The sequence below is a fragment of the Rhineura floridana genome, chromosome 4 (genome assembly GCF_030035675.1).
Source record: "Rhineura floridana isolate rRhiFlo1 chromosome 4, rRhiFlo1.hap2, whole genome shotgun sequence".
NCBI lineage: Eukaryota > Metazoa > Chordata > Lepidosauria > Squamata > Rhineuridae > Rhineura > Rhineura floridana.
Genome location: NC_084483.1, coordinates 99,753,938 through 99,773,419, shown reverse-complemented (window position 1 = coordinate 99,773,419; position 19,482 = coordinate 99,753,938). Strand labels below are relative to the sequence as shown.

General features: G+C 39.5%; 1 protein-coding gene across 1 annotated transcript in view; it reads left to right on the top strand.

Annotated features, from left to right (window-relative positions):
- THEMIS (thymocyte selection associated) overlaps positions 1-19,482 on the top strand; it is an 86,579-nt gene that overhangs the window by 12,980 nt on the left and 54,117 nt on the right. Inside the window, exons 2-4 of the mRNA XM_061623799.1 lie at positions 7,708-7,860; positions 10,112-10,570; positions 14,855-15,909. Of these exons, the coding sequence (XP_061479783.1) occupies positions 7,708-7,860; positions 10,112-10,570; positions 14,855-15,909 (1,667 nt within the window). The remainder of the gene's footprint in view (positions 1-7,707; positions 7,861-10,111; positions 10,571-14,854; positions 15,910-19,482) is intronic.

Below are 19,482 nucleotides of genomic sequence, written 5' to 3'. Positions count from 1 at the left end.
CAGCCTTCAGGGGCATTGTTTGATCCTAGTAAGGCTGTATTATTCCAGTTTCCTCTAAGATGGGTATGCAACATCTTTCTTCAGTCGAAAGGAAGAATCAGTACTTCTGCATAATTACCTGACTTGCATTGCAGGGACCTTAACGTATTACTGGAGATTAGGGGTTTTCTTAAAAGTCACACGATCTCGCTCCTTGTCAGCAATACTAGGGAACTGACTTGATTACAGACTGCTCAAATTATTTTGTTTCTGGCATGAAATGAGTATCTTGGTCTAAGACTTTCTATAACACACCTGAGGAGGTGGGCAAACCAATTGCTTTATGGCTGCACTGCCATATGTAATGCTGTTTACTTCTTTTAACCCACTTTTTATATATTGCCTTTATGCCAATGCACTCAAGGCACTTTACCATTTGAAATCATGGCATACAGTCTAATAGACACTCTTGAATAGGCAGGGTCACTGATGAGGCTCTGTAAACACATTTGCAGTATGTATATATTGTATGTAGTTAATGTTTGCAGGTTATAAAGAAGCATGCATATAGGGTGAAATTTCATGGGAAATACAGTCAATAACATGACCCAAAAGGCTTAGGGAAGAGGAAAATAAGACAATTGAGATGCCAGTTCTTTCATAAATATACATAATTGTCATAATGAGAAGGTCTTCTGGTGGAGATGGTTCTGGGAAAGAGGAGCTAAATGGCCATTTTTGCACCCAAACTAAGGAATGGGATCTCACTGTCCATCCAGGTGGACAGGTGTGGGCTTGGCTGCCTCACCTCTTGTTTTTAGGCAGCCAGGTGGAACTGCTGCTGGTGGAGACACTCCTGGAACAAAAGGAGCCAAATGGCAGTTAGTCTCAGTGAGGCCGACATAGTGGGCCTTGCTGTCTCACCTCTCCCTCTGATGTAATTTGTATCAACACTCTGCCTGCGGGGCAGACACCACACCCGTAGAAACATTTCAGAGGGGATTGTTCGAAAGTGTAAAAATCATTGAAAAGAACAAATCAAAGCTCAAGAAGCACCAGTCCTAGAAAACTACTACCTCACAGTAATAAAATGTGTATAGGTAACACATACTACAGTCACTATAATGTGAATACCTTTAAAAAGGGATGGAACTGAGCTCCGTGCCATACCTAAAGAGGGCAGATAGTATGCTATAGAAAGTCATGCTGAAAGATATTCAAACATAAGAGATGGGCGTTTTAAAGTGCACTCTAAACATTGAATTGGAATAGCAAGTGATTTGTTCAAAAACATGTAAATTACCATAACACAACTTTATAGAAGCACTGTCAGCAACAACTGCAACATCAGGAAATTCAATTCAGACAGAGGCAGTAAGTACTAAATGGGAGAGCAGAATATCTATTTTATGTGAACAAAAGGGAAGGAACTCATAGAGGATAAGGCTATTAAGGGCAAACAGGTTTTGTCCTTTGTGATCCTTAAACAACAAGTTTGCAACGTTCATCTCTTCTTTGAGTGAACTCAAAGGGCCTAATTATCTTTCAGAGTATTGCTATAGTAGTCTTGAGGCTGATTCCTTAGGACAGATGAAGAAACAACCTTATCATAGGTTAGTAAGCCAGTTGCCTAAGGTATCAGACTAGAAGATGTCATGGCAATGCATTGAACTGTGTTTTTTCCAGTATGCCATTGGATTAGTCAAGCTAAGCCTGTTTTTAGGGCGAGCTAGGTTTTCAACTCAATGTAATCACACTTAAGATGCATGCACTTTTTAGGTGGGGCAAAATATGCACCCTGGTCCCATTCCTTGCATCACGTCTCCCTCTAACTGTCAATAACAGTTGTTAAGAGAGGCACAATATTCTTCCTGATGCCTCTCTGCCCAGATTTTGATATAGCCCAGGAGTGGGGAGCCTCAGGCCAGGAGCCAGATGCAGCCTTTTGTTGTTGTTATGTGCCTTCAAGTCAATTACAACTTATGGCGACCCTATGAATCAGTGACCTCCAAGAGCATCTGTAGTGAACCGCCTTGTTCAGATCTTGTAATTTCAGGTCTCTGGCTTCCTTTATGGAATCAAGCCATCTCTTGTTTGGCCTTCGTCTTTTTCTACTCCCTTCTGTTTTTCCCAGCATTATTGTCTTTTCTAGTGAATCATGTCTTCTCATCATATGTCCAAATAGGATAACCTCAGTTTCATCATTTTAGCTTCTAGTGAGAGTTCTGGTTTAATTTGTTCTAACACCCAATTATTTGTCTTTTTTGCAGTCCATGGTATGTGCAAAGCCCTCCTCCAGCACCACATTTCAAATCAGTTGATTTTTCTCTTATCTGCTTTTTTCACTGTCCAACTTTCACATCCATACATAGAGACCAGGAATACCATGGTCTGAATGATCATGACTGTAGTGTTCAGTGATACATTTTTGCATTTGAGGACCTTTTCTAGTTCTCTCATAGCTGCCCTCCCCAGTCCTAGCCTTCTTCTGATTTCTTGACTATTGTCTCCATTTTGGTTAATGACTGTGCCAAGGTATTGATAATCCTTGACAAGTTCAATGTCCTCATTGTCAACTTTAAAGTTATATAAATCTTCTGTTGTCATTACTTTAGTCTTCTTGACGTTCAGCTGTAGTCCTGCTTTTGTGCTTTCCTCTTGAACTTTTATCAGCATTCTTTTCAAATCATTACTGGTTTCTGCTAGTAGTATGGTATCATCTGCGTATCTTAAATTATTGATATTTCTCCAATTTTCACACCTCCTTCATCTTGGTCCAATCCTGCTTTCCGTATGATATGTTCTATGTACAGATTAAACAAATAGGGTGATAAAATACACCCCGTCTCACACCCTTTCCGATGCGGAACCAATCGGTTTTTCCATATTCTGTCCTTATAGTAGCTTCTTGTGCAGAGTATAGGTTGCGCATCAGGACAATCAGATGCTGTGGCACCCCCATTTCTTTTAAAGCATTCCATAGTTTTTATGATCTACAGTCAAAGGCTTTGCTGTAATCTATAAAGCACAGGGTGATTTCCTTCTGAAATTCCTTGCTCTGTTCCATTATCCAATGTATGTTTGCGATATGATCTCTGGTGTCTCTTCCCTTTGTAAATCCAGCTTGGACATCTGGCATTTCTCGCTCCATATATGGTGAGAGCCTTTGTTGTAGAATCTTGAGCATTACTTTACTTGCATGGGATATTAAGGCAATACTTTGATAATTACTGCATTCTCTGGGATCCCCTTTCTTAGGAATTGGGATGTAATCGGCCATCAGGATTCTCCACAAACCATGTCCTTCCCTAGGTCATATAATTCACTGACCCTGCTTTGCACCCTTCTCAAGTTCTTTTGCCTGGAAAGGTTCTGTCCTTGAACTATAATAATGCCTTTTGCTTGTCTGGATGGAGTGATGTAGAAACCCCTGACTTTGCATGGTCGACATGTACAAAGGTGAAAATCACACCCTGATGTAGCCTACTGATATGGCATCTGGCCCTGCCCACCACTGGAATGTGGCCCTCTGGTTGAAAAGGGTTCCCCGCCCCGATGCAGTTTACTCCTCTTATGAATCACTACATGGGGGGGGACTTGCATCTAATGATTATTATGGGAGAGAAGTGTTAAGGAGGACAGAGGACAAACATTTCCCAGCTAAAAAGTACCGGCACATTATTTATTTATTTATTTTTATTTATTTTATTCAGTTTCTATACCGCCCACAGCCAACGGCTCTCTGGGCGGTGAACAACATGAATATAAAATACAATATGATAAAACCACGTAATAACTACCGCACACATAACAGAAATACCCAAAAGCTAAAACATATTACACAATTAATTTAGTATACCAGAGTGTTATAAATATACTAAAATATATTAAAATGTATTAAAATGCCTGTGAAAAGAGGTAAGTTTTAACCTGGCGCCGAAAAGAAAGCAATGTTGGCGCCAGGCGCACCTCGTCAGACAGGCTATTCCATAGTTCCATTAAAATGAAGCTACATTCTGTTTCAGCCAGTAGCCAGGTTAGCTTCCCTCAAGCTGGAAATTACTGTTTGCCCTGAAGAAACACTGTTTGCAAATCTCTTCACTTGCAGAAAAAGGTGTTATTTCTCTAATAGCCTAGCCCTAGCCTATGCCAGGAGTTGACAGAAAGTAGACCTCTGGGCGATCTGAAGTAGATTCGCAAGGATTTCTGGCTCCCAGTTGTTGAACAATAGCAACTGTGAACTCAGTTCTGGCACTCAGAACAAATCCCTGTGCACGGAATTATTTTATTCTAGCGTATGTCTTTTGTACCTGGCTCTGGTTGGTGGCTTTCCGGGATCTAGTAAAAACCAAAACAGATCTTGCAAGCCTGAAGTCTGCCCACCACTGATGCAGGCATATGCAAGTCCCCTCTGAGGCCATGTGCTCCTTGCCAGTCTTCTTTCCACACACTTGAAATAGCTCACAGATAGGGAGAGAGACCTGAGTATGCGAGAAAGGACATTCCCATTTTCTCTCTCTTGCATTCTAGGGAAAGTGGGCAGGAAAAGGAACTTCTGGCCAGGCTGTGGCCAGGCTGCTCAATACTTTCCCTGGTATTTTCTAGCCTCTCTCTTGCTGTGTCAGGTAGCATAAAGGAAAGTGAAAAACTGTGGGCAGCAGTGGCTATATTTCCCAGTATCCACTTGGGAGGAGAGAGGTTTGGCTGTCTAATCTCCATGGAAAATGGCCCATTTATGAACACCTGCTAAATAGCTTTCTATTCACATATAAACCATTTGGTGATTTGAGTTTGTTACCTGCTACTAGTGATGTGTTGTTTCAACTCCTCCTTTTCACAGTCTTGAAAAAAAAGTGTCATACCTATAAACTTACACAATCTTCTCCCTTACAGTAGAGGTGGTTCACGCTATTTTGTTCCACTTTTTTAATTTAGGGAGGCTTGCTAGGATGAAGCTTGAGAAATTTCTGAGTTAAACTCAGCATGCTATCCTGGAAGCGTGTTTTAGGGGGGATGGCTTGGTGGTTCTCTATTAAATTAAAAATGAAATTCAGAAGGGACTGTACTGAAAAGAAGTTCATGCATATTGTAGAATAGTGGAGGAAGCAGACGCTCAGGGTTCAGCCTCTGGCCTCTCAACCTCAGTTCTGACTCTCTTCCCCTCTGCATATAAGTGCTCAGCCCAACTTGGCTCCTCCCTCCACAGCACAACAAGCAAGACAAGCAGAGTTAATTACAGGGTCCTAGAAAATAGGCTAAAACTCTCCTTCTAGTTTATCAGTTAGCCTTGACTACAGCTATAGTGTTTTTTTCCCTGATCATACCTAGGCAAAAGGCTCTAGCCCTCTCTGCCTCCTTCTTCTAGGGTCCCTGTACAGTTCAGTGTCAAATACCACTATGAATACAGTCATGGCCAGCTCTACCATTAGGCAGAATATGACAGCTGTCTCAGGTAGCAGAGGGACAGGGAGTAGATGGAAATGTGTCTGCCATGCATCCCATATTGTGCATCTCTTAAGCTAGACTGATGCCCTCAGGCAGTGAAAGATACTGTACTTTCACCAGAATTAAATATTAAACTGCCAACTTGATTAGCTTCTGTATTTAGAATTGGGGAGACACCATCTTGTCCTTTGCTTCAGGCATCAAAATGTGTACACTATAGCAGGGAACTTAACCCTACCATTGCAGTTGAATTTAAAAAATGCAATACACACGTAATAAGCAGGGTTTTTGATTTTAGCCTCTTACCAAAATTCAAATGGAAAACAGAATACTTCTTTTAATTTTTTTATCTAGATTTCAGTCCAGAGCCCATCACATTCTGAGAATCAATGTATTTAGATGCTGCAAATTATGAACAGATAAGAATACTACTCTATTCATTGATACTTGATCCCACAATTATAAAATATTTTTGCCAGCAAAAATATGGACTATTTTTGGACTAGGACAACATGGACGAGGATCATGATACCTGTATTGAATGAAACATGACTGATCAGGCCCTGGCAGATACCATGAGAATCATTAGAAAGATCATTTAGTATAGTAGTGTTAACAGAATAAGGCAACAGAAACCAAACAACAGGATACAGCTTTTGACATACAAAACAAATTGCCCTTTGCGATGAGTACTTATAACCAACATCACAGGTAGTGATAAAACCAGTACTATACTTCATAGCTAAGGGGGGGATCACCTACCCCCTCCTCCAGTTGTCTGCCACCATTATAAGGTGTTCCAACCAGCAGTTGTCCTTCTAGTAGCAGCTTAGAACACTAGCAGAGAGACTGATTCCCTGCTGGAGATTACTGTGCCGCTATCATGCAGGGCTATATGTTCATGCCACAGTTTTTGTTTCACTTGTGCCTTATTGGGTCAATGGTTCTTTAGCCAAAAGCTATATAGAGGTATTGTGCAGCAAACTTGTAGTTGCCAATTTCTAGCCAGCAACAGTGCTTTACCATTTACACATTGCTATTCAAGTGACTGTCAGGAGTAACTGCATTTAATGCTTCTTTGGGCTGTCACCATTTCCCCCCTCATCTTAGAGATGGTAGAAATAAATGAAGGGGATGACTATGTTCTCACTCCACTGTTGAAGGCAGTATGCCTTTGAATACCAGTTGTTGGGAATTGCAAGTGGTGACAGCACTTTAGCCTCAGGTCCTGTTTAGGTATCTGGTTGGCCACTGTGAGAACAGGATGTTGGACTAAATGGGCCTTTGGCCTAATCCAGCAGGACTCTTCTTATGTTCTGATGCCACAGAATGGAGACCCCAAAAGCAGGAATCCAGAAAACTGTAGAGAAAAATATGGCTTACCAGTAGGGTTGCCAGGTTCAAGGCCTGAGACTGATCCTGTATCTTTAGGAGAAGAGAAAGTCAGCCAAGTGCAGGTGTTCTTGCAACCCTGTAATGGGAAAAACCACAAGGTGGAATTCTCTCTTCCCCTGCACAACTTTTAAAGATGCAGAAGACCTCTTGGAGGCTGGGCCTGGCAACCAAAAGGTCTTCTGTATCTTTAAAAGTTGTGCAGGGAGAAAGGAGAATTCTACCTTGTGGTTTTTCCCATTACAGGGTTGCAAGAACACCTGCACTTGGCTGACTTTCTCTTCTCCTAAAGATACAGGATCAGTCTCAGGCCTTGAACCTGGCAACCCTACTTACCAGCACTTTGGTTCCTAGATTATCATCTATGTTGGAGAGAAGAAAGGAAATGGGCTGGAAACAGTGGATAGGCAGTTCAGATTCTGAGCTAGACACTGATAGGTCAGGCTGCCAAAAAAATGATAGAGAAGCTTTGAGGACAGACTATTAGCAAATTTCAAAATGTTGTTTCTGCTCTGACTTACTTTGATATTTTTGGAAACTTCCAGGTGTCCTGTTTTTTGAACATTCACTCTGGTTTGTTTGCACGGAGTTTAGATGACGTTGCATCAAAGTGTGTTATCCCACACTTTCCAGTGCATTTTCCCATCACTTTCCATGTCGCAAAGGGAAGCAGATTTGTTGCACAAGACCTCCTAATGAATTATAATGGCACAATTCGAATTTGCCAATATGTGATTGAATCCCACCCAAGAATGGAGACAGTCTGGAACAACCTTAGATGTAAAGCAAACTAGTGGAGAGGGGAACAAGAACAAAGAATACTTACAAAATGGCACTAAAAAATCTGAAAAATATCTTTGTGATAAACCTTGTGATCTATTTCAGGTCCAGTTTATGAAAAGTACAGCCATGAATGCTGTTTGTCAACTGGAGACGTGATTAAAGTTGTTGGATTAAAAGTGAAAAAAGTCCTTGCAAGCAACTATGAAAGTGAAGACACTGGTTTCTGCTCTACTACAGTTGAGCTACCTTTAAATTTTCCAGGTACAGTCTGAATATTTTCTACTTAGATAAACAAACCAAATGAGTAAATGAAAACAGCATTAGAAACGCTGTAGTGACTCATTTGCAATGTGCTCAAGGTTATCGTGAAGGCAATTCACCGGTACTCTATACTCAACCTTATGTAAGAAATAGGCAAAACAGGGAAGAACTCTGTCTCTGAAGCACCCCTAAAGCATAATAAGTTCATACAATATATCATGACTCATACAATTAAATTTCCCCATCGTTAAAAAAAGTGTGCCCTCAGTTTGAACCTCTTACTGTTTAAAACTGATCCCAACCTATTAAGTTGAGTAAAGCCTGCACCCTTAATGACTTTGGGTTGTGTCCAGTGCTAGTCCTACTCAGAGTAGACCCAATGTAGTTAATGGTCATGACTAACTTGAGTTCATTCATTGTAATGTGTCTACTCTGAGTATGATTAGCATTGGGAACAACCTTTTGATTTCTTTACCGTCATCCAAAATTAGCATTTACAAATGGGGGAAAGTGTGGGTTAGTGTGGGCTTATGTGTGTGTGTGAGCATGAGCTCGAAGCTCTGTACACTAACATAATAAAAATCACAAAATACAAAACAGGCAACAAGAAAAAAAATAAAACCAATAACCCAGCCATAATTCCAGTTCACCCCACTCACAAATGGTAGTACAAAAAAACCTCCTCCCTATAATGCTATATGACTGGAAATACATGTTACACAGAACATTAGGCTCCCATTAAAAGCATCCACATCTACTTCTCCCTGTCTCCCTGAGATGTGTAATGCTATATAATACAGTACATGACATCATCACATATCAATTTCCTCTCCCCAAAAGCAACAACCAATGAAATGGAGCAGGGGCAGAGAAACTCAGAGTGATGACATCACATCAAGCATTTTGTAGTTCAGGGTAGCATTTGTACCATTTTTGTAATGCAGGCAAAGAAGAGAAGGAGATACAAAACTGGTGCATCTGGTGGCAGCAACACATTATCCACCTCATGTCATTGCAGTCATAGATGCTTGGAAAGGAATGTTATGATTCTGTTGAGTCATAAGTTATTGTTTAATCGCCACAACTAAATTAAATCCCACTGCTCTGTTCTCTAAACTTCTCACTGAATTTTTTGCTAAGAGAAAGTACATATGCACTTAATGTTTTATTTCCTATAGTGTTCTAACAAAAACAATTCCAGTGGTTATAATTAAAATGGAAATAAAGATGCCCTTTAGGTATTGCAGTTGCAGAAGCTCCTGTATCTGGTAATATTTCAATGTTGCAATTAGAGCTGAATAACCAGGTGGATTTAGTGCCTAAGCATAGCATTTAAGTGCCTAGTACTATGGTTATCCATCATGTTCTTCTCCTTTGTTCCTGTACTTCTGTATTAGATCTGATTATGAAAATTACTATAGTGCCTATTAAAAGGATGATTAACATGAATTGTAAACCCTAATATACTAATCTGTCAGTATTGTTGCGAGGCCCTGGAAGCTATATTTCTGAATTCCAAAACTAGTTCCTGTTTTCCTTCTAAAGATCAGAGAAAACTGGATCAATTCACTTCTGAGCCATTGGCTGCAATCAGAGTATCTGCAGCCCACCCAACACCTATCACTCACTATCACCTCCCATCAAAGTACTTCCCTTTCCCCAGCGCTCAGAACAGGCCCGAATTACCATCAAACAAGGGAGGTGGGGAGAGAAGGAATTTAGCATCCAAGAAGACACCTAAAGAGATGTTTTTAAAAATTAAAACTCTGAAAGAGAAAGGAAAAATTACTAGTATATACTTATGTAAGCATATTGCCAAGTTTTTTTGTATTGGGTAATGTTTTTAAAAAATTAACACATGAAAATGAGCTACAATCAGCATATTTATCTTGGCACGAAGTATTCACACACACACACACACACACAGGTAGACACATGCACACACATGATATACATACTTCTGTACAGTAAAATGAGAAATAAATAAATAAAATGAGAAATAAATTAATTAATAAATAAAGTTTATTTTCCCAATTTTATTCAGACTTCCTGAGTTCATTTGATATCTATGATTTTGTTAGCAATTTGAATCTGGTTTTGTTATTAGATGGTTTTGTTTTTAGCTCCAAATCAATACTCTCATTTTGGGTACCAATGAAATAAACTATAAATACAAATGTCAGTATTGGATACCTTTCAATGCTTGCAGCCTTTCGAGGCATCTTTCTGGAATTAAAAATTTCCTTTGAAGGTCTTTGCAGAATAGTGGCTGATAAAACACCGTATGCTAACATTGAAGAAATTGTGAAAAAAGTTTTGATTGGATCAACACAACTGCAACATCCCTGCTTCTGTTGCTCTAAGGATGTAAAAACAGAAAACCTAACCATCAAACAGGGTGAGAAGATAATATTCAGCTCTGTGGAAAACAACAATGGGATATTGACTATACACTGTGGAGTAATGAGGGATAACCAGCTCCATGCCTTTGTATTGCCAGTTTCGCAAGAAGGTGACTTCTATGAATGCGAAGATTATCAGATTTATACCCTGAAAGATATTGCTGAATGGAAAATCCCAAAGAGCAGAAGTCGGAGTGTGACATTTACTAATACCTGCAATGCTGTAAATTCTTCCAGTTTGCTTCCTATAGATGTTGATGGTTGTGTTGTCCTAACACCAGTATATGAAGTACAAGCAATGATGAAATGTAAGTTCATAACTATCAATGTCAAATATTTATGCCTAATTAGCAAGGTACTCAAAAGCAATATTAGTGAATATCAGATTCACATACTGATTTCAAATGTTTGCACTAAGCAGCTAAGAATTAAGTCTTCTGTAGTCATACTAGGTGAAGCTGCCAGTCACAGAGCTGCAAAAGCATCTGAACACCAGTATTTTTGCCCTTCATATATTTTACAGTACAATCTATAATTTTTATAGTTCTTGCTATAACATATCAGGATTCCAAGATGTATATGTGAGTTATGCACATCCCCAAACCTCTGCCAGCCTCAAATGAGGTTAGGGGGAAGGCATGCAGATTAAAATACTGTAGTAATTCTGGAGGTATAATTCACTGCTTGTGCCAGTTTAATGGCAGATAATATGCAATGCATATAGTAAATGGTCTGTGGTTAAATCCGTGGCATCTGCATTTGAAAGGATAGCAGGTAATGGAAAAGGTCTCTTCCTGAAACTTTGCAGAGTTGCTGCCAGTCAGTGTGCACAATACTGGGCTAGGTGGTCCAAATATCTGAGCCATTTTAATCTGGCTAGGACTGGGTCAAAGGGGGAAAATGTTGTTTGATTCTCTCATGTGTAACTATTATTTGTCCATACGATTTATTCCTCCAAATTTTGAATCAAAGCTAAATTAAGGATTAGTTATTTGAAAGATCTGGTAAACCTATTTGTAGACTGCATCACTTCAGACTGCAGACGGAGCTCACACAGTGGAATATTCCTATGCATAAAATCCCCTCTCTGAATAGAAAACTAGGGTTCTACCTAGCCTTCCTCCTGACAGACCTAAGACAATTTAAATACATGACAATTATGTTAAGGAAGCAGTGAGGTGAACCTTCCCCTTCTTTTTCTTTAACCAAATGACAATAAATACTTTGAGAACACATAAAAAGTCTATTTTTATATTTTTTTATAAATGTCTGAAGCAGCTATAAGTAGGCTTTTATAATATCAAGGAGTTATAGGTATTGTTTTAAATGTGGTATTTTGCTGTCAGAAAAATGTCTCTCTCACTCTTCCTAGTGCTAATTCTATTACAGTTGTTTTGTTCCTTCTGTATAGCATTTTCCCATCCTCCTTTGCTCCTTTCTATTCTTATATGTTTAACTGTGAGCTTTGGTGGAGGCAGTAGGGATCCTAAGAGCCGCAGTTCTCAAAAGATGAGATTTGCTTTCCTATCGAAATACAGGAGGTGGCTGCGGACTTGCAAATAAAGGTAGACAATGAAGAAAAGAAAGAACCTCCAACGATTTGGAGAAAATATATATGAAAACTTGTTTCTGTATCATACCTGAAAGCTGCTGTCATGTTAATAATACAGTTAGGCTGAATTACTGCCATGTACCTCACTGGCTTTTTTTAGGCAGCAAGTACAGGTTACATTAAACATTTGGCTACTGCCAAAAATGGCAACTAGATGTTTCATTTCCTCTTCCTCTCCATAATGTGACATTGCATCATTAGGCATTTTCTCACCCCACTATAGGCTTCATTGGATTGGTTCACATGTAATGCTAAGCCATAGTTTAGAAATATAGTGAACAAACAAAGAGTAGCCCATGGCCTCTTTGCTACTCCCTTTTGATTCTACTGCTATGCTGTGCCATGTTTTGGCTTAGCATGTTGGCCAAACCTGGGTTCATTGTTTCACTCTCTCTAGACAAACCATGAGTTGCAGCCAAAGTTAAACCATGGCAGAGCCCTACCATTAGACAGAGTGAAGCAACTGCCTCAGGTGGCAGATGCTGGAGGGGCAGGGAGCAGCAACAAAGTGTTGAAGGACGGAGCTGTAAATGCCACTTGGCCTGCCTTGTGTTTCTTAAGCTAGACTGATTAAGCCCTACTTTCTGGCTTCCCACAGGCATCTGGCTGGCCAAGGTGAGAACAGGAGGCTGGACTAGATGGGCCATTGGCTTGAACCAGCAGGCTCTTCTTATGTTCTTATTGCTGCTCTTAGATACAGAAGAAAACACTGTCCCATTCCCAGTGTAATGCAACTGTCAGTCTTGTTGGCTCCTGAATGTGGAATGTGATGGTGCAGATCCATCTTATTCTTTGCTTCTGACAGCAAAAGGTCTTGGCCCTGCATTCACTGTTATGTTGAATATCTTCCATAAATTCTGCCCTTAAGAGACAGGATTCAGGCAGAGGCATCAAGGCCTTAGCAGAACAGCAGTCTTTAGTTCAACTGACCTTATCCCAGTCTGCATCTGTTTTGGAATTGCTTTTTAATATATTTTTAAACCTTCTTTTTCAATGTTTTTAAAGCTTTTTTAAAAATGTTTTTAAAGATGTTTTGTTTTAATATGTTTTTAATGGTTGTTGAGTTTTAATATATTTTAAAGTTTGTTTTTATGATGTTTTAAAGTGTTTTTAGTACTTTTGTGTGCCGCCCGGGACTCCTACTGGGAGAAAGGGCGGGATATAAATCAAATAATAAATAAACTGCAACACAGTCTAGAACATAGCTGTATCAGGTATTATACATAAAAAGTTACTGCTATGAAGAACTAATCCAATTATACAGATAGCAGCAATACTACTTCTGCATAATTCTCTGTGTAGGCCACAGAAAATGTGGGCTTGCTACAACTATGTCAGTCTTCCCCAACTCAACATTTTTGCTGTGAGTGGGCTCACTAATACATTAACAGTGCACTCTTATGCATGTCTGCCAGGGTTGGGTTTGTAGCTGCTACCTTTGGCTTTCATCCAGTTTGAATCAATACTTCAATTAGGAACAACTCTGATCAAGAAAGATTGTAATTTTTGGAAATGAGAAACACAGGGTGGCTTGAAGCAGACAACCACCCAAGAGAGAGCCATCCCCATTCCATGCAGTTCCAACCTTTTCCAACATCTTCTTGCAGTTTTACAGGGACCTATATAAAATCCCCTTGTTTTCCTTTGCTGACAGTCGTCTAAATCAAATGCCCTGTTGCTAATGATATCTTGATTCCCTCCCTTGTTTCTCTCTGTCTTCCCCCACACACACTTGGTTGTATACAAGAGAGCAAGAGAGAACAGAAAGTTGTAGCAGTCAGAGAGACAGCTAGTTCACTTCCTTTCCTGGATTCTTCCCCAAGCAATTTTGTGCAGTCTGTGTAAAGTACTGCTGTTGTAGGTTTTTAAGAAAATCCGCATAAACTTGGAAGTATTCAGGATCAGTCAGCAAAAACTGGACATGTGGATTTTATTTTATTTTTTAAAAAATCTGATATCAAGTCTGATTTGGGTGAAATTCTCACCCTTCCCTAGTGTCTAGTCAGAAGTAAGCCATATTGAGTTCAGTCTAACTTACTCCCAGGTAAGTGTGTATATGATTGCAGCCTTAATCCTATTGTGTGTATGAAATACACATGGAATGTGACATATCTGCCTTCCCTTTCACAAGCACACTTTTCAGAATACAAGTTTTCCCCACCCCTCACCTCCATCTGTAATATGGAGAAAGACTACTGATGTACTTGACAGAGTTATATTGAATATTGTTTGAGCAGAAGATAGCTCACACAATGGATCTGTCCCTTCCTTCTTCCTCTTGCACTCCCTTGAAAAGCCTCTTCAGAGGGTTAGGGGGATGAATCTACCGAACATGGTGGGCTGTGTGTCAGCCCAGCACAGAATTCCTCCACCTGATTTTAGAGTATGGTCCCTCTCACTGCAGCCCCCAAAGATACAGCTTACAATGTTTGGTAGATTCCTTCGCCATACCCCATGGAAAGGCTTTTGGGCAGGACCAGGGGGCTGCAGGAACAGGATGGAGGAAAAGATCTGTTGGGTGAGCTTGATCTGTTGGGTGAACTTACCTTCCACTCATCCATTGCTGAATACAGCCCAAGATTACTGAGGTAGTCTATACAAATTGTTTTGAATACTCTAAAGCACTTGTTATTTACATTTCATACACAACCTTTACTATGAGACCCAAGGACGGATTGCAACAATTTAACATACAATACTAAAAACAGTTAAAAGAGATTACAATCAAGCGAATAGAGTGAGTCCTAAAGTATACAATTCAGATGCAAAAGGACTGGGTAAATGCATATTAGCATTTAATATAGTATTCAAACGTATCTTTCAAAGAAGTCTTGCACTTAAATAATTAAAGAGATTATCCAATTGATATAGTGGGAACCTGATGAAACTGCTAACAGCCACATACATGTAGAAGACGTATTTTTACACAATAGGCCTTTGCACATTGATATCAATTGACCTGAATTTTGTATCTTTTCAGTTCAAAAAGAGAAAGTTTACTTCCTTTCCGATTTAGATGTTGAAGTCAAAGATGTAACTGACCATTACAATATTCACAGTTTCCTTCAGCCATTGTCAATGGAAGATATATTGAAAAGGTCATGCAACGAATTTCCTATTGTTGTTGCAGTAATTGAAGGCTCCACTGGAAACAAGCAATCATATACTTTATTGCATCCTGGTAGAGAAATAGTAATTTACAAAAAATGCCAGGCAACAAGAATCTTAGCATCTGAGATCAAGGGTGATGCCTATAAAAAGCACTTTTTAATTCCTACTAGCTACAAAGGGAAGTTCAAAAGAAGACCCCGGGAATTTCCAACAGCCTATGACCTGAAAATAGCAAGGAGTATGAAGGAGCAGCTTCATGTTATAGCTACCAAAGCTTTTGAGTCACCTCACAAAGGACTGTCTTCTGTTTCTATCGGAGACCAATTTCAAATTCCACAGTGCCAGCTAAGTGAAATTGTTGATCTGGGAAAGAAGGAAGTAGAGAATGCTTTAGCCTGTGAACAAATTCTGTTGCAAAACAAAACCTACAAGAGTGTACTTCTTCCAATGTGCATGGAAGGGGGCTTTGTTGAACTTGTCCATGATAAGAAGCAGTATGAACTTATGGAGCTTTGCAAAGATTTCCATCTTCCATTTAATGTCAAAGTCTCCATAAGGGATCTTTCCATCCAAGATGACATTTTGGCTGGTATATCATGCCTGCAGCTTGAAGAAGAAATAGTAGATTTGTACCTGTTAGTCAGCACTTTCAGCAACCCCACAGAAATCTGGGAAGCTCCTGTCCATCGTTTAAATATGTCCGTCCAGTTGCTCAGCAAACATGCGGAAGCTATTGTGTATTTCCCAACAAGGTCTATTGTGGAAGAGATTACAGAAGAACAGTATTACATGATGAGAAAATATGAAAGTCAAGCCACAAATCCACCACCAAGACCTCCTAAAACCCACATAGCAGAAGAGTCCAAGGCATCTTTTCTTACTGTACCAGCTCAAAGTGCTTGTGGTCTACCAAGACCTAGGAAGGTAGGAAAAATGCTGTGTCTTTGATACATCCATAGTTAGGTAACCCAGTTCCCAGTTTCATTATTTGATTTGTTATTTGTATTAATATTTGTATTATTATGGTGACCATCCAGCCCTATTTTGTCTATTCAAATTGAAAATGGTTATTGAAGGTCTTCAGTAGAGGCCCTTTCTGGTTCTGCTACCCAAAATTCTTTTCCTTGGAAATCTCAGTTAGAAGACTGAACTTGGGGTCTTCAGTGTGCCGAACATGTGCTCTACTACTGAGCTATAGCCTTTCTCAGGGGCCTTAGCCAACCTGGACTCCTGCAGATGTTTTGGACTACAACTCCTGTCAGCCCTAGCAAGCGTAGCTCTGCTGTCTGTGGTTCAGAGCTTGGAAAAGTTACTTTTTTGAACTACAACTCCCATCAGCCCCAGCCAGCATGGCCACTGGATTGGGCTGATGGGCGTTGTAGTTCAAAAAAGTAACTTTTCCAAGCTCTGCTGTGGTTATCCATCCAAAACATCTGGACAGTGCCAGGTTGGTGATGACTGGTTTGTGCAGTTGATGACCTGAAAGTAAAAAGTTTGTGATTAAGCCTACATAATCAAATTTAGTGGGACAACATGCCAATATTTTACAGAGTTACAGCATAGGATACGGAAAGAGCATCTTTTTGTCACATGGTGAAAAATGTTAAAGGATACATGAAAGTACTTCACACTGGTTAATCTGGAGTTTCAGATTTGTGTGGTTAAATAGTCTGAAATATACTTTGGGGCATTACAGTTAGCAACTTCAACCCTGGATTATAAACAATCTTTAAAAAACGTAAGTGTTCTTCGCAGTTTTATTGCTGGTTTTGATTTCTCTGTGTCTGAAAACCAAAACTCTTGAATTACTGCTGAATTAGTGTTGGGGGAAGAATATTTCAATACTTTCAAATATACGTTGGAGGATTATAATTGGCAGCTCAATCCTGGATTATAAATGATGTTTTTTTAAAAGAAACATACAAATGTTTTTTACTGTTTTATTTCTGGTATTGATTTTGATTTGAAAACAAAAACCTTTGACTTGGTGCTGAATTGGTGTTGGGGAAGAGCGGGTGAAAGTAACCGCTATGCTGTGCCTGGGGTGGTGCAACAGTTCAGGAGAGCCCAGTAGTGCTGAGGAAAGTAGGCTCTGGTACAGTTCCAGTAGAGCTGCATCACACAATTATTTTGAATGCATAGAGCAGGCCCCAAACTTCACGAGAGTAGAATGATATATATCCCATTGCCTTGTGTCATAAATGATGAGCTGCAGTGGGTGGGTGGATTAATAGGGTTAATTTGAAGAAATGTGAATGGGGTAGTTCCAATATACTTGTGTAGAATGAAAAACAATAATCAAAGCATTCATCTTTTATATACAAATGAAGCTTTTATTGACCTCATGGTATGATGTGCATGCTGTCTCTCAACCAAGTTAAATCAGAACCATAGCAGAAGTGTAAATGAAGTAATTAAAGTTTGCTTTGACACAACAAAAGAGTTCACTGACAGTGACATTATCCTGGATTCATTGTATTTACCAGCAGTGAAGATGTGCTCCATAAATCCCCTCCTTAATTATCTGTTTACTTTAAAATCTGTACATTCTAGGATGTGCCTGTTTTCAAAAATCATGCATCAATTTCATTAATATTAAAGTTTGTTTTTGAAAGAGGTTGTAAACAAATACAGTACTTTATTTCCATCAATGCTTTAGTGTTAATATGTAACTTTCCACATTACAATTAAAAGAAAATGAAATATATTCTTTAATGTTTGATCTCATTGTCAATGCCTGTGAAGATCTCCAAAACAGCCATTTATCCATTCCTCTTCTGTGCTGTTTCTTTAGCTATCCGTTATCAAATAAAACCTCTTCATCCAGGTGCTAGAAGCTCACTCAGTCCATGTCAGGAGCAAATGAGACTTGTACTAGAAGTGTTGTTCTGTGCATTAATGCTACTTGTGATGAGAGACCTTAGAATAGAAGAAGAATGGGCAATATTCTATTTCTGGGTTTCAGTGTGAATCCCATAAAACACACCTGCAAACTAACAACCAATAAGTTCTGACCTTGCCTGGTTATAAATGGTTCTGGGTCAGGTCTGGATTGCCTGGTCAGTAGCCAGATTCTAACCCTCTTTGTGTAGTCTCCTAATCTTCCTACAAGTCTCTCTGTCTAAACCATGCTTAACTATGGTTTGTTTACTGCCATCACACCATGATCTAAAGATATAATTTGGTGTTGGCTTTTGAACCTTGGATTGTTTTAACTAGACTCTTCCCAAGTTACAAAGGCACATGGTATGAGCAGCTGGAAAAGAAACCGACTTTGGAGAAACAAGTTGAGGTTGTTTGCCTGTGAACAGCTCATGGTTACTTCATGGTTTGTTAAATATATGTGGCTTAAACAAACGGTGAGGTAGCATTACTTGAGAACCAGAGCAACCTGCTTATAGTACTGTAATTGCAGCTACCCATAAGATTTTATCTTATGCTGCTGCTTACCTGACCTCCAGTTGGTCATGTTGTTGTTGCTGCTGCTGCTGCTTACCAGGAGATAGAGCGGGAAGGGCACGGTGGCAGCGAGGTTGGTGTGATGCAAACATACTGGCCAGCCAATCCAGTGCTTCCACTGGTGTTTTTGCACTGTACTGACCTCAGTATCACCTGGTCCCTTCCCTTCTACCTCCTGGTAAGCAGCAGTGATGTGACCAGCTGGAGATCAGGTGAGTAGTTGTTCCACACCATGCCATCTGCTACTAGATTTACTATTCATTTATTTAGAAAATATTTTATGGGTTTAAAAAACATGATCAGAAAAGAGATAAAATCATCTTTCTGTGTAATTATATGATATTTTCACATTTATCCACTGTATCCTGCCCCAAAATCCTTGTACCCTTTCATAATTACAGTGACATTCTGGGTTTTCGCTGAAGTCTGCACTAAAACCCAGAGTGGATTCCACTGCCTCACTAAGCCACCACTGCATCATTATCCTATCTACATTACAAGAAAAGCCGAAGTAACAAACTAATAGCTGAAAGGGAGACTTCTCTTAACCAATATAATCACTTCCAGAGTACCATTCCTCCCTGAATTGTGAGAGTTCCAAAGAATTCAGCAGAGCCATATTATCTTTCTCTCGCCCCCTTTAATCTTAAAAGAGATTGGATCAGCAGTGGGTTTATACAAAGGTGTAGGTTATTCTTATTTTAAAGCACATATCCAACATCTATTAGCCAAAGCGAAAAGTTTAACTTGCACACAGAAGAGAGAAAAGATTCCCTTATGAGTTATTTTCAGAAGCTAAGTGGGAATCAAGTGGAGCCTCTGCCTGATGGCAATTGTCTTCACAGAGCTGAATTTAACTTTAAATGAGCCTGTAGGAAACTACTAAAATCGCAGCTTGTGTGTGAAATAAGGCTGAACAAAATGTAGTGCCAGTCTGTCACAAAGCCAGCCTCTAAGATGCTAATAAAAAGTTTCCATTGAAATAATAACTCCATGGTTTTTACATACAAACAATGTGACAAAAGGATAACTCCACTA